This window comes from Mixophyes fleayi, chromosome 9 (assembly GCF_038048845.1).
Source record: "Mixophyes fleayi isolate aMixFle1 chromosome 9, aMixFle1.hap1, whole genome shotgun sequence".
Lineage (NCBI taxonomy): Eukaryota > Metazoa > Chordata > Amphibia > Anura > Limnodynastidae > Mixophyes > Mixophyes fleayi.
The window spans coordinates 131,389,328-131,403,443 of record NC_134410.1 but is presented as its reverse complement, the minus strand read 5'-3'; the positions used below and the strand labels follow the sequence as shown (position 1 = coordinate 131,403,443).

Below are 14,116 nucleotides of genomic sequence, written 5' to 3'. Positions count from 1 at the left end.
GAATTGCAGACTTTCTCCGGGGGTCTCCTAGATATCTGCACCTGTAAATTCTGTTAAGGTCAGGAAACATTTACATACAAGTGAAATGGTCTTCTCTTCTCATACCATCATACATATGTGTATATAAAGTCTGCATTTTAAAAAAGAAAAATGTTGTAATGGATAAGCATTACTGGATACAGCAATAAGGTAAATTCCACTAATTTAGACTTCCGCATAAAGAAAAGTTGTATTTTGTAAAATTTCCTTCCTTTTGCTGCTTGAGGCAACTGCCTTAGATTGTCAACATGAATGTCTATATTGTACTTGGCCAGTCTCCCGGACACCTGGGAGACTAGGTTATTCTCCAGCATCCTGCAACGACTCAATTCACCAAAAGTTATCAAATATATATATATGTGATTCTCTTTAGCTAGACCTTTGCTCCTCAGTAATCTTCCAGAACTGTGGTGGATCCATAGATTTCCTTCCATCGTTTGACTGCGCAGATATTCACACACAGAATGGTTTCTTGCATGGTACACAAGTTACTTCAATTATTTAGAGTTCCGACCAGCTCCTGAAACTTGTATTTCATTAAAATGGTTAAATGTTACTTGTAGCAATTTCATATTAAGCAACTTGTATTTTAAGATTAAGGGTCACTTAAAAAAGGGAAACAACCACCTTTTCATTACGTTTTCCATTCATTTTTGCTTTCCGTAAACTTGGGATAAGTCATTTTGTGACCCATTCATCTACATTACCACACGTGCAAAGTTAGGGGTTGTCCACTATGGAACAAGATCTGTGCTAAACCCCCAAAAGGTGGAAGTAGTTTGGGGTTAGTACATACCCCTAAAACTCCCTCACCCCGTTACTATGTATGAGCCGCCAGAGAGCGAGGTTTCTACGAGATCAGAGAGCGGTCAGCGCCTGGACTACAGATATATACCGCTAGGACAAGGGGTGTGCACTGATTGGACGGCACCTGATTGGACGGCTGCACGCATCTCCAAATCAAGCTGCACTCACTTCCTCATTCCCGTTCTAGCAGCTTCAGTCTTCAGCCTCATCCTCATCACTGACAGCCGTACTCGTAATAACAATGAACAGCGCAGTCCGGCAAACACTAAATTACGGCACAGATCCCAAAGTGGCAAATCTTTTAGAGATTTTTTTGGGGACAAAATAATAGAAAGGAGGAGCCAGTCAGTCAAGCTTAGACGCTAACAGGACCTTTAAAAGAACCAGGAAAAATGTTCCCCCCCTTCCTGGAGTAACTAGAAAAGTGTCTTGATATTTAAGTGCCAAACAGTCATTTTAAAGTTACGTTGGTTACCTGGATGTAACCAGCCCTGGGTTAAACTATCAGCTAAAAATCAAATTTTTGTCTTCAAAGCGTTAACATTGCATCAAATAATCTGTTTCATTCTGTCCGAAAAGTCCTACAGAAGCGTCTCGGTACATTGTCCCTTTACAGCATGCATTTAAGGGCTCAGAGAGGAATATTTATGGCCACTCAAACACCAGCTTACTGAGCCGTCTTAGTCAATGAGATCAACAGTTGACTCTTAGCCAAGTTCTCGTATAGATACAAGTCTGGGGACCTGCAAATTAACCAAATCTGCTAAATTAATTTTAGTCCGTTATTCCTGTTACACAATCCTCGCCTGCAGTCCGTCTCATACATCTATCTATAGATCACTTCTGATTAAGAGATACATTACGCAAATAAATATCCGCCACTCACTAATAAATAAATGAAACAACGACGGCTAATCCGTTGTCTCCCGTCTCATGTGACGTTTAATAAAGTTTTCATCAACGCAAGTTTGTTCCAGTCAATTAAACTGTAAATTAAGCAGATTTAACGGTGGGCTTACTCCTGCGTCTAAAGTTCCATGCTTAATCAAATTGTAGGAAAGTGATACCCTGTAATCCGCTGGTACCACCGTGACCGGAGACCGCCTGGCACAACCTAGACACCGGAGACCTCAACTTGTTTACCAATATTTCCTCCCCGGCCACCCGATACCAGACACACAATAAAAGGTGATGTGAAAATATACTTATATCAAATGAAGCTTACAAAATAAAGCACATTAATATCATAGATTTACAGGAAACGCACATAAGAGAGAAGAAGGTAACATTTACCAGGTATACTAAGCTGTATGACATCCGCACAGCTCGCAGACAACGTCGCAGAGATAAAACGCATCTCGAACTGAAGCGCGGATTCTTCAGTAGGAAGAATAGTCATTATGGGCTAATTATTATTAGCCGCGAGATTCTGTAGTAGCCGGGCTGGAGTTTATGCACACAAAAAACGGTAACTACGGTAATGATAACATTGCTCATTTTTCCTCGCATCACTAAGAGGTTTAAGCAAGAAATTACCTAAACATCACATAATAACATAACGAGTGCCTAAATTTATATGTGTATATATATATATATATATATATATATATATATATATATATATATATATATATATATTATTATATATATATATGTACACACACACACACAAAGTGCACAAAACGTGCTTTGTGTGCTGTTATTGAGCTGCCATGTTGGGAAGTGGGAGTTTTATTCCATAATCCGTCCACATTTATGTGGACAGTTCGCAGCTGATGCAGAATTTGCAACATTTAATCTTAATAATTCCATGTATTGCAAGGAGAACATTTTACTCTCTTAGGTCCCTGTCCCACCGCTGACATCTCTATGGTGACTATTTGTTCATTATACATTGTAGAAAGTCTGGGTATGCTCCATTACCGGGGCCCCTAAAGGGCCACTACGACTATTTTGTATAATTCTACCTGTGTGGGGGGAATTCAGCTTCCCTTGGCTGCGCTGCAAGACATATATTATATTCTCTAATGTAATCTGGGCAGAGAGCATTGTGTTTAAAGATATATGTGGCCATTTTAATGAACAACATGTACAGCATTGGTACTCCAAAACTTGGGCATACCCAGTGGGCTGAATGTCACATGCCCCTTTTTCCATCACACATTAGACAGGTTTTTTTTTAGAAAAACTAGATCTACGCACAGGTATAATTTTCGTATTAAATCCTAAAATCAGTATAACTTACCTCCGGGAGAATAGCTTTAAATACTGGAGCGTCCATCAGGGTAATTTGGCTCTAGAACAGAAAAAAGGTGGCGTAAATAAAACCAGATTTCATGGTGAATAATTAGGCGGTCCTTAAAAAAATCAGGGGACGGTCCTTGCTGTCAATAGCAGCATATGATTGGTTGGCAGCTTCGGGATAATAGAAATAATAGAAACAATTTTAAACTATTAGATCCTTATTAGTGCTTAGAAAATGTACAGAAACAATGTCCTAAAATATACAAATAAATTGCAATCAACTAGTTAATGTTGATGTTATTCGACCTGTACAATGATCCATAGCTTCCATAGAAGTATATAATGTATAAGTGTATAATGTACAGCATGCTATAATGTATAAGTGTATAATGTACAGCATGCTATAATGTATAAGTGTATAATGTACAGCATGCTATAATGTATAAGTGTATAATGTACAGCATGCTATAATGTATAAGTGTATAATGTACAGCATGCTATAATGTATAAGTGTATAATGTACAGCATGCTATAATGTATAAGTGTATAATGTACAGCATGCTATAATGTATAAGTGTATAATGTACAGCATGCTATAATGTATAAGTGTATAATGTACAGCATGCTATATTGTATAAGTGTATAATGTACAGCATGATATAATGTATAAGTGTATAATGTACAGCATGATATAATGTATAAGTGTATAATGTACAGCATGATATAATGTATAAGGGTATAATGTACAGCATGATATAATGTATAAGGGTATAATGTACAGCATGCTATAATGTATAAGTGTATAATGTACAGCATGCTATAATGTATAAGTGTATAATGTACAGCATGCTATAATGTATAAGTGTATAATGTACAGCATGCTATAATGTATAAGTGTATAATGTACAGCATGCTATAATGTATAAGTGTATAATGTACAGCATGCTATAATGTATAAGTGTATAATGTACAGCATGCTATAATGTATAAGTGTATAATGTACAGCATGCTATAATGTATAAGTGTATAATGTACAGCATGCTATAATGTATAAGTGTATAATGTACAGCATGCTATAATGTATAAGTGTATAATGTACAGCATGCTATAATGTATAAGTGTATAATGTACAGCATGCTATATTGTATAAGTGTATAATGTACAGCATGATATAATGTATAAGTGTATAATGTACAGCATGATATAATGTATAAGTGTATAATGTACAGCATGATATAATGTATAATGTACAGCATGCTATAATGTATAAGGGTATAATGTACAGCATGCTATAATGTATAAGTGTATAATGTACAGCATGCTATAATGTATAAGTGTATAATGTACAGCATGCTATAATGTATAAGTGTATAATGTACAGCATGCTATAATGTATAAGTGTATAATGTACAGCATGCTATAATGTATAAGTGTATAATGTACAGCATGCTATAATGTATAAGTGTATAATGTACAGCATGCTATAATGTATAAGTGTATAATGTACAGCATGCTATAATGTATAAGTGTATAATGTACAGCATGCTATAATGTATAAGTGTATAATGTACAGCATGCTATAATGTATAAGTGTATAATGTACAGCATGCTATAATGTATAAGTGTATAATGTACAGCATGCTATAATGTATAAGTGTATAATGTACAGCATGCTATAATGTATAAGTGTATAATGTACAGCATGCTATAATGTATAAGTGTATAATGTACAGCATGATATAATGTATAAGTGTATAATGTACAGCATGATATAATGTATAAGTGTATAATGTACAGCATGATATAATGTATAAGTGTATAATGTACAGCATGATATAATGTATAAGTGTATAATGTACAGCATGATATAATGTATAAGTGTATAATGTACAGCATGATATAATGTATAAGTGTATAATGTACAGCATGATATAATGTATAAGTGTATAATGTACAGCATGCTATAATGTATAAGTGTATAATGTACAGCATGCTATAATGTATAAGTGTATAATGTACAGCATGATATAATGTATAAGTGTATAATGTACAGCATGCTATAATGTACTCACAGCAAACTCCTCGGGAGTCACCTTCAACACGTCAAACACCACAGCGTCATAGCTCTTATTGGCGTAGTCCGAACCGTGTCCGTCCAAAGAGTCTGAACTGCTACTTCCCTGTAAACAGAAGAGGGACAGGCTGAATAGGGCCCCTGCACTGTCTAGAGGGGCCACCGGTGTAATAATAATAATATAAAATTTGTGTAATTAGAAGGATACATAAAGGGTAAATCTCTGACGAGGGGAAAGTAATAGGCGATGTGTTACTCTGTATGCCAGGATGTGAGACAGCTTTATATTCACAATTCCTGTCTAGAAATCAATTTTATTTAACACTATGAACATTTTCTACATGTTATCACATTATCCTCACCCTCATTTAACCACGCCCACTATTTAGCATGGCCACACCCATTATTTTGCATTACAATAAACGCTCAAAAGGTACAGCCTTGACTTGTGTGTTAAATTCTATTTATGGGAATGGTAATCTCAGCAACGCTCTGCTCTCCTCGAACTCATAAGAGCGTCAGGCCACAATGCACTATGGGACTCTCCCTTAGTGCTGGCCTAAGTGTTCTATTTCAGCCATAAGGTAGCATTTGGGATATGTACTATAAATGTGGAGGGTACTATAAGTCACTCATTGTCTGGCCAAGTGTTTGTACACAGATAATTGGACTCCACCATTTGTAGCCAGAACTGTGTTACGCTGTGTCGGATGGCCCTACATACTAGTATGAACCAGCAAAGGCAAATCTTGCGGCTTCCTATTGGTCTGTGCAGCCAGATACCCTTTCAGACACCATATAAGACAAACAACGGCTAACCAGTACCGTAGCTCTACACAGTCATAATGATTTACAGTAAAGGATGCATTATTGCTTAGTATACACAAGTCTTCCAGAACTGGTATATTATAATTAACATTAGAACTCACCACTTACACAAAAATTAACTTACAAGATTTTACATTATATTAACATTGTTTATAGAAAAAAAAAAAAAAATCAGTTGACAACTTTCATTTTTTTATAAATCAACCCATTCACACAATGTATTTCTGCAAAGCAAGTCTACAAAACTGTCAGCCACTCTCTATCTGCTATTAGAAAAGCTCTTCCATCTCAGCATGGCAGCCTGCTGCAGAGGAGGGACTGAGAGCAGGGTGGATATATTTCGTTAAGAAAGAAACTCAACGATTACTTTAAGAAATGTATTCAGCTCATCACTGGTTATTTTTGTAGATCACTGTCGGTTACTCCTCACACAGCAGACGGGGGCTGTCTCTCACCAAACGCCTACTGAGACACTTCTACTCAACCATGTCTGACCTGGGAGACTTTTGGGGGGTTTTTGTTTCTTTAAAAGCACCTTTTATTTTTACTTTAAATTGATTTCCAGTAAGATTTTTTTGCAAGATAGAAACGTCTGGTTCAGAAACCATTGAAATTACTGGAATTTACATGAGGACACTTGGTAAACTCCATTGGTCAACAACGCTAAACTGTTGTAGGTCGCATGTGGCTGGGAATGTAAACCGAAGCCTTTAAACAGTCATGCAACATTAATTTGTAGACTGACTGGCTTGAAAAATGAAGGCTCTGTACACAAATTGAAAGACAGAAAGGTCATTAAGTATACGGTTTAAAACAAATTACCCAGATGATATGTACATGGGAGAGATGATTGAAACTTTGTGAAATATATATATATATATATATATATATATATATATATTTGCAGGATACACTGTCTCCAATGAATGTGCCAGCCCTGTACGGTGAAGTGGCATTGTAAGGGCGCTGGGCTTGTGGCTTTTGGCAAATTATGGAGCTCCGAGAAGAGATTTACACAAGTTTATATGTCTCAATAGCACATTCATCCTTCAGTTTTCATTCCCTATAAAAGAGAGCTTTTTTAAGCCAATAATAAAAGTATTGTATTGCAGGGAACAGACCATGGCCGTGCTATCTGTTAGACGCCAATGAAAAGTATTTATTATTCCAATGTATTTGCATGAAGTTATTTGACAGGGGTGTCCAGTTCAAAGCAAAAATTTGTCTCATTTCCACCCCATTAAGACACCCTATCCCCAAATTGGTATTTTTTTTTTATTTCTATTACTTATTTGGCTATCCAGCACTGATTAACCTGTGCACAGATGCACTACACACTCTGATCCTGATCCAGGATGTACGGTAACAGATTATACACGTCTGTACATGTGTCACCACGCAGGTCTCCTGCCTCATTACAGTGTAAGCACTATTATGCATCTGTGGAATTGTCACTATGCAAGATGGGCCCAGGAAAAACAAACATGTAAATACCGTTGTGGGGGGTAGTTTTCCGCCAACTGCGCAAACCTTTTAGGAATGAAATGAAGAGTAACCACGTTCAGGAGAGCTCTGGCCAAAATATATATTTCCCCATCTCTCCCACCAACCTAGAACCACAGAGATACCAAGACAGGAACCCACTAGCCGTGGGAATGTAGAACCTGACAGGGACGGAGCCAGGGACTCACGTGAAGCTGGTTGGGGGCTGCGGTTTACTGTCCAACCCACCTCACTGTACATCCGCTGTCCCAGTCATATGGAAAATTCTCCAGTTACGCCTGGAGAACAACCAAGGTGGGTCCGTGGATAACCCCAGCTCTACTAGCGGAGGATGAATTATCCATGGGGCCTGCTTACTACAAATATTTATTTCATCTAGACATGAGGCTATATATCCAATATATAAACATTCCTTATTTTACCACATCTTATATCATACTTGAATGCATTTCATAAAAGTTAAAATGTAGAGGTCATAATGCATTAAAATGGATACATAACACAACACTGTAACTCCGGGAGAAGACGGACGTCTCTCAGTAATCTTCACGCTCCACGGATCTGTTTTCTATTAAATGTAACGTTGTCTTTAATAATTACAGATCTGACACCACTGACAAAGCAGAAGTAACAAACCATTCAACGGCTGTAGCTCACACATCACTGCGGTGCCATAAAACATCGGGGGGGTGGGGGTGATTATCAGATGGGGGCCGAGATTATAATGGACGAGCTTTGGTTTAGAAAAGGTATTTTACTTCAGTTCAACATAGCGCCAACTTCATTCTTAGTCTTTAAACCAAGCGAAAACAAGACGCTATTAGCGGGGAAAGTCTCAATGTCACCATTGTGAATTCTGTTCTATAAGAGGGTATTAGTGGCCTCACCCCCCCTTTATCTGAGCGCTAGTGATCAGCCATACTACCCCTATAACCGCCTGCTGGTACTGAATGATTCCAGGTCCTGGTGTCCTCTACTATAACAGATTATAATGGACCAACAGCACATTATAATAGGAGCTATACTATAATAAGATAGCACAATAACGCTATAATCATCACAGGGCTCAGGCAGCAGGACGTGCACAATCATAGGCTGAATGTGTAACCACTTACAGCCCAGACTCACAACCCGCAGCGCCGGATGGCGTTATAAAGTATTGATAGTATCGGGGACAATGGGCAGGAGCCATGTACATTTTACATTTAATGAGACTTAAAATTTTAATAAGCTATATACAGCTGCATAACAATAGACTATTTTTAAGAGGAGGGTGGGGGCTTGTTACAATTCAAAAAAATAACCCCTTGACTGACCATGTGATATTAATCGCTGACTTAATATCCCCCCCACTAGCAATGAGCTAGAACCGCTGATATACACAACAGTTCAAGCAGAAAATCAAACAAATGCTGTAATGACATCATGTAAACAGTCAGACGGAGCATATATTAGAGGGAGCAGAAAATGTTATGCACAGCACTTAAAAAACAAAACACAGCTAATAAATCAGTTCAGTTTTACACCCCGGCTGGCAGCGGCTGCCACCTTAACGGCCAAAGTCAGCTTGTATTAATGCCGTCACATGGCAGAGCAATGTGCCCAGATAAACAGGAGCCCGTACCTCAGGAGTGGCGGAAGTGACCGTCACACTGGCCATGAGGCCATTTCTCTTATACATACTCCCCCACAGGGTGCTGGGAGATTAGCTCAGCCTCAGCTGTTGATGGGCTGCGACAGTCCGAGTTGACCTGCGGAGAAAAACAGCCATTAGTCACAATGTCTGTGGAAATGTCTGGGGTGGGCAACAAAGGGGGCAACTGTCCTGAATTGTTGCTTAATTTTAAACCATGGAGACCACCGCAGCAGGCTCTATCACAGCTGCTACTGAACCTCTGGTGGGGCAGAGCTGTCAATCATTATTTTGCTCCCCATGATGCCTTGGGGCTCTACAGTGTCGCAGGTTCATAGGCAGACCTCGGGGTATATGTATGAAATGTACCAATCAGATTCCAGCTATCATCCTCTAGAACGTGCTAGAAAAATAAGAGCTACAATCTGATTGGCTGCTATGAACAACAACTACACTTTTCCTTTAAAGAAGGTTTGATAAATATACCCCGAGGCATATACACTTCTCATTGGCAAACATTCAAATCTTATCCGATGGCCCCCAGCCCCCTCCACCTGGGCCGAGATAACATTTTGCAGCGTCAGCAATGACTGTGAGGTAAGAGAAAGGGCTCCATGGGTATCATACACATGCCCATTGGCAATTATTGAACAGCAAGCAAAACTAAAATGCTTTGCTTGATCATTGGAGCTTTTCGTCCTACATCAGATCATCTTGGTTCAGCCTCTAATATTGCCCAAACACACCACATTGGTGATACTGAGATTTCAGCAACTCACACATCAGGTCACAGTAAGACAAAAAGCATTGTTATGAATATTGGGACAGAACACAAAACAGCTGAGTTCACTAAGTGTAAGTCACAATTGAGCTTTAATCTCATCCATTCGCTAATTGTGGCCACGAGTGATCCTGAAACCCATATCGGGCAGTGGCATCAATGAAGGATCCGCTGATGAGGGCAACTACAGGTCGGGAAGATTTAGATCTCTCGGTACAAGCCACAAATACAATAAGCACACATATCGCTACACAATGTCACATTAAATAGCTCTGCTGCTCAGACAGACACAACGTAGTGATAATACAGCCTGTTTGCATGGTAATCACAGATTATTTAACAAACACTGACAAATAAATAAAATAATGAATCATTTACTGGTTAGTCAATGGCACGTTTACGTTGTAGTCAATCTGCCAAGATGTCTGTCTTGTATCACAACAAACTCAAGAAAACAAATCTTGTGCAACGGATTTCTCAATTCTCCATAACAAATTGATACCATGTTACACGGTGTCCCTGCGAGGTTACCCAATGGGACACAAGAACATTCCAGCCTCAAGCCCCGGCCAGATCACCCCTCACAACAAACCAACGCCTATTAGAACACCGATGACTGGCGCCCAGCTGTGGTCATGTGGGTGACGTGGGTGCCAACCCCATCAAATGTTCTGGGTAAACAAGTCGCTGGATCCATCTTATAAAATGATCATTTTGACAAGAAGACGTAGGACAGAGACCCTGGGAGAACTGACATTATTTTCACTCCCTGCTCGGAATTTATCAAATGGGTAAATAAAAAACACTACGAAACTTTTATGTAATTACAGTATCCAGGAGCAAAACATTCGGGTGGTATTTAATATGATTGTGCCCTGACCGAGTTCAGATTTGTTGAGAAGCCGAAGTGTGGGCTCAATGTGGCAGAATCACTGGGCACTGTCCACATATCCCCCAGACTCATCCGCAGTTCTGGTGGTCTGTAATTGGAAGGCAGCCTGTAGGTTCTATAGGTGAAGCTGTCGGCTGCTGCTCCCCCCTGTGCGGACTGAGAGAGTGGCGCTGGGCTATGATGTCATAGACTGAAGGGAGCAGGAGCGGTGCCTCCGCCAGCATTGACCAGGGCACGATCTAAACTTAAGGAAGGGAGATGTGAATTTGGGGAACTGGAGAAATAGTACTGGTGGAGGCTATAATAGGAAACACTCACACACAATTAGACTAGAGATGCAAGGACAATGTATTCAGCTCTGGTGTATATAAAACTCATTGACTAACCCACATCATGTCATGTACCGCTGTATTCTGGTGCATTAGTAGTGTGTGTAGCATACAGGACCCGACCACAGTGCTGATCTCTACACTATTTACATTGATGGAATGCAGTCATCTCGGATAGATCATTTGCTTATAACGCTCTCACCTACCGCAGCAATAACATTTCAGGAAACAGCGGCACTACCAGACAACGCTGGGACTGCATATGGTGAAGCAAGTCATCAAACCATGCAACATAGTTGCCAAATTTCCCCAATGTCAAGGGACAGTTCCAGGTAAAGGTTTGTCCCTATTTTTCAGTAACATATCTCTCTTCTGCAGGTTGGATCTAACTATTACCAATTTTTATCCTCTAGGCTATTCACTGAAGAAATTTTTTTATGATGCAAGAAAAGGACATTTCAATTATTCAGAAAGCCTGACATGACGGAGATTCCCCAATACAACATTGCATGTTAAGTACTCGGATGCACCGGAGCAACGTGTCGCTGTTGGCACCTGTGATGAATTCTCATTTACCATTATGAGGTTCCCCAATTGGAATTGGGCACTGAGGGTCCTATCTACAAGCATCAACTTGTAGGATGACCGTCACTCTGTGGAAAGAGCTTGTGTAGTATGGTGGCAACATATATATATGTTGGTGCTAAATAAACAATAATAATATCAAAAGTTATATGCATCAGACTGTTTTACTCTCTTTATTTAAAATGGACCAGAGAAGATCTTGGATTTTATGTCTACTGACCTCTGTAAAACTGGGGACCACAAACACACGCCCCTCTCCTCCTCCAAAAGAAAAAAACAAAACAAAAAACTGCCATGAAGCTATGCAAAAAAATTAATTCTTACAATCTATAATTCTGGGTACAAGTCTGCTTCTTAAGACCGTACAAAGGCGCCACCTAGTGTTCAATCACAGCAATACATCAGTCTGTATTTTGCAAAGATTTTAATTCATATTAATTTATAATCAAGACAGGAATCATGATCATCCGATCATAAAGCTTTATCTTTCCTACTCTTTGATTATTTATTTAAAATTGACCTAAACACTAAACACTCATCTTTACAGGTAAAGATGTCACTTATTTATGAATGCAAAAGTAGTAATTGGATACATCACAACAGTAATAGGATTAGGGTCTGCATAGGCCGTCCACTAGCCTTCAAAAGGGGCTGCATATTACTCCTAATCTCAGGAATAAGATAAAACAATACATTTAATCAGAGAAAGAGACACCTATCTGTAATAACATATCAGCAGCATTTTACACACGTGTTACACGCTATAACACACACATCTGACAGTAAGGCAGGAAAGAGTTGGGGGCCACAGGTGAAGTCTTAGAGGGCCACTTGAGCCTCTAAAGCCACACTTTTAAACTATCTTACATCAATTCTATAATGACAGCTCTTGTGGACTGCAGAACAGCGCTCCCTACTGTCCAGAAAGAACTGATGCAACAGGTAAATGAGAGTTATACACCGCTAACAAGGTTATTCATTCTTTAAAGCCAGCGACTGGGAAATGTGGGGCTGATTCACAGATATATGGCACCATGTCATGTGTAACTTCTGAACAGAGCTGTTCTGATATCCGTTAAATGGCCCCATTTAATGTGCTATTTTAATACTGTTTTCAGTAAGATTTCTTCATGTTGCTACAGTATAACCTTAGAAATAATCAAGAAGAATTACCAATGATTTGCCACATACATCCCTACACGGAGGAATCACTGCTTACCCATGTTGATGCTGTTGCGTTTAATTCCGAAATCACTGGTTCATATAACAGACATTTAGAATCCGATGCCAAAGGCTCTATGGCAATTTCTGGAAGACAGAATAAGTATTTATATTACTTCTAGTTCTCTTCGGTAAACTATACGATTCATTTACATGATAGTGATAATATTATCCTTGTCCTTTGTTTATACAGCACCATAAGGGTTCCGCACCGACATAAAAAGAGGAAGGAATATACAACAAAGTGACAAAGAAAATACGTACAAAACTGACAAACTTAAATAAATACAAACCACAAATATACATCATTACATAAGGAAAACAGTAACAAAGGGCTCTGCACATAAGATCTTACATTCTAGGGGGGAGGGGTGGGCACAGAGGCTGGAGTGAGAGCAGAGGTGGGAGGGTGCAAGGGTTATGAGAAGAGCTGGTTGGCTTGAATGTAGAACTGAGTTTTAAGGGCAGGTCTGAAATCTGACTTGACATGGGAGTGGTGTCCAGAGGTTCGGGGGCAGAGCAGGCGAAATCCTGAAGGCAATCAGTGAGGAGGTGAGACGGCGGACGTTGGCAGAACGCAGTGGGCGGGAGGGTGCGTGGACAGCTTGGATATTTAGGCGGGAGAAGAGCGGCTGAGGGCTTTGTGGGTGAGGTTTTGGATTCTGTAGGAGGTAAGGAGTCAGTGTAGCGACCGGCAGAGGCTAAGCTGCAAGAGATTGAAATGCGTCGGGCAGCAGCGCTCAGGACGGATAGAAGTGGGGAGAGACGGGTGTAAGGGAGGCCAGAGAGGAGAAGGTCATAGTAATCACAGAGAGGGCCGGATCCTGGAAGTGGCAGGATGGGAGAGGAACTGAACGTGGGGGTGAAGGAGGAGTCATCGATGATGACACCCACTATATGGTAATAACAACAACCTGGGAATATGGATACAAAAAAGACCACAATGCTGGGTGTATGCACTGGAGCGATCAATATCTGATCAATGCTCATACTGGTCGGAAAACTAAGCACAATAACAAATGAATTAAATCAAACAGCAAACGATATGGATGAATTCATCTTTCAATAGTTAAACAGAGCATCGGTATACCCGGCCGTCTCGGGTGTTGTTTCATTTTGTGCCCATATTAAATACTCCAGTCCTGAGAACTTCAGCTATGACCCCGCCTGCGCTATCTAA

The 14,116-nt window shown here is 39.7% G+C and overlaps 1 protein-coding gene across 8 annotated transcripts in view; it reads right to left on the bottom strand.

Moving 5' to 3' along the window:
* Positions 1 to 14,116, bottom strand: part of RALGPS1 (Ral GEF with PH domain and SH3 binding motif 1) — a 312,153-nt gene that overhangs the window by 246,450 nt on the left and 51,587 nt on the right. For all 8 annotated transcript variants that reach the window (XM_075185799.1, XM_075185803.1, XM_075185804.1 and 5 more), the window contains exons 2-5: positions 12,935 to 13,023; positions 9,120 to 9,246; positions 5,163 to 5,270; positions 3,092 to 3,142 (exon numbers count right to left, since the gene is read on the bottom strand). In XM_075185799.1, coding sequence (XP_075041900.1) covers positions 3,092 to 3,142; positions 5,163 to 5,270; positions 9,120 to 9,176 — 216 coding nt within the window. In that variant the 5' untranslated portion in view covers positions 9,177 to 9,246; positions 12,935 to 13,023. The remainder of the gene's footprint in view (positions 1 to 3,091; positions 3,143 to 5,162; positions 5,271 to 9,119; positions 9,247 to 12,934; positions 13,024 to 14,116) is intronic.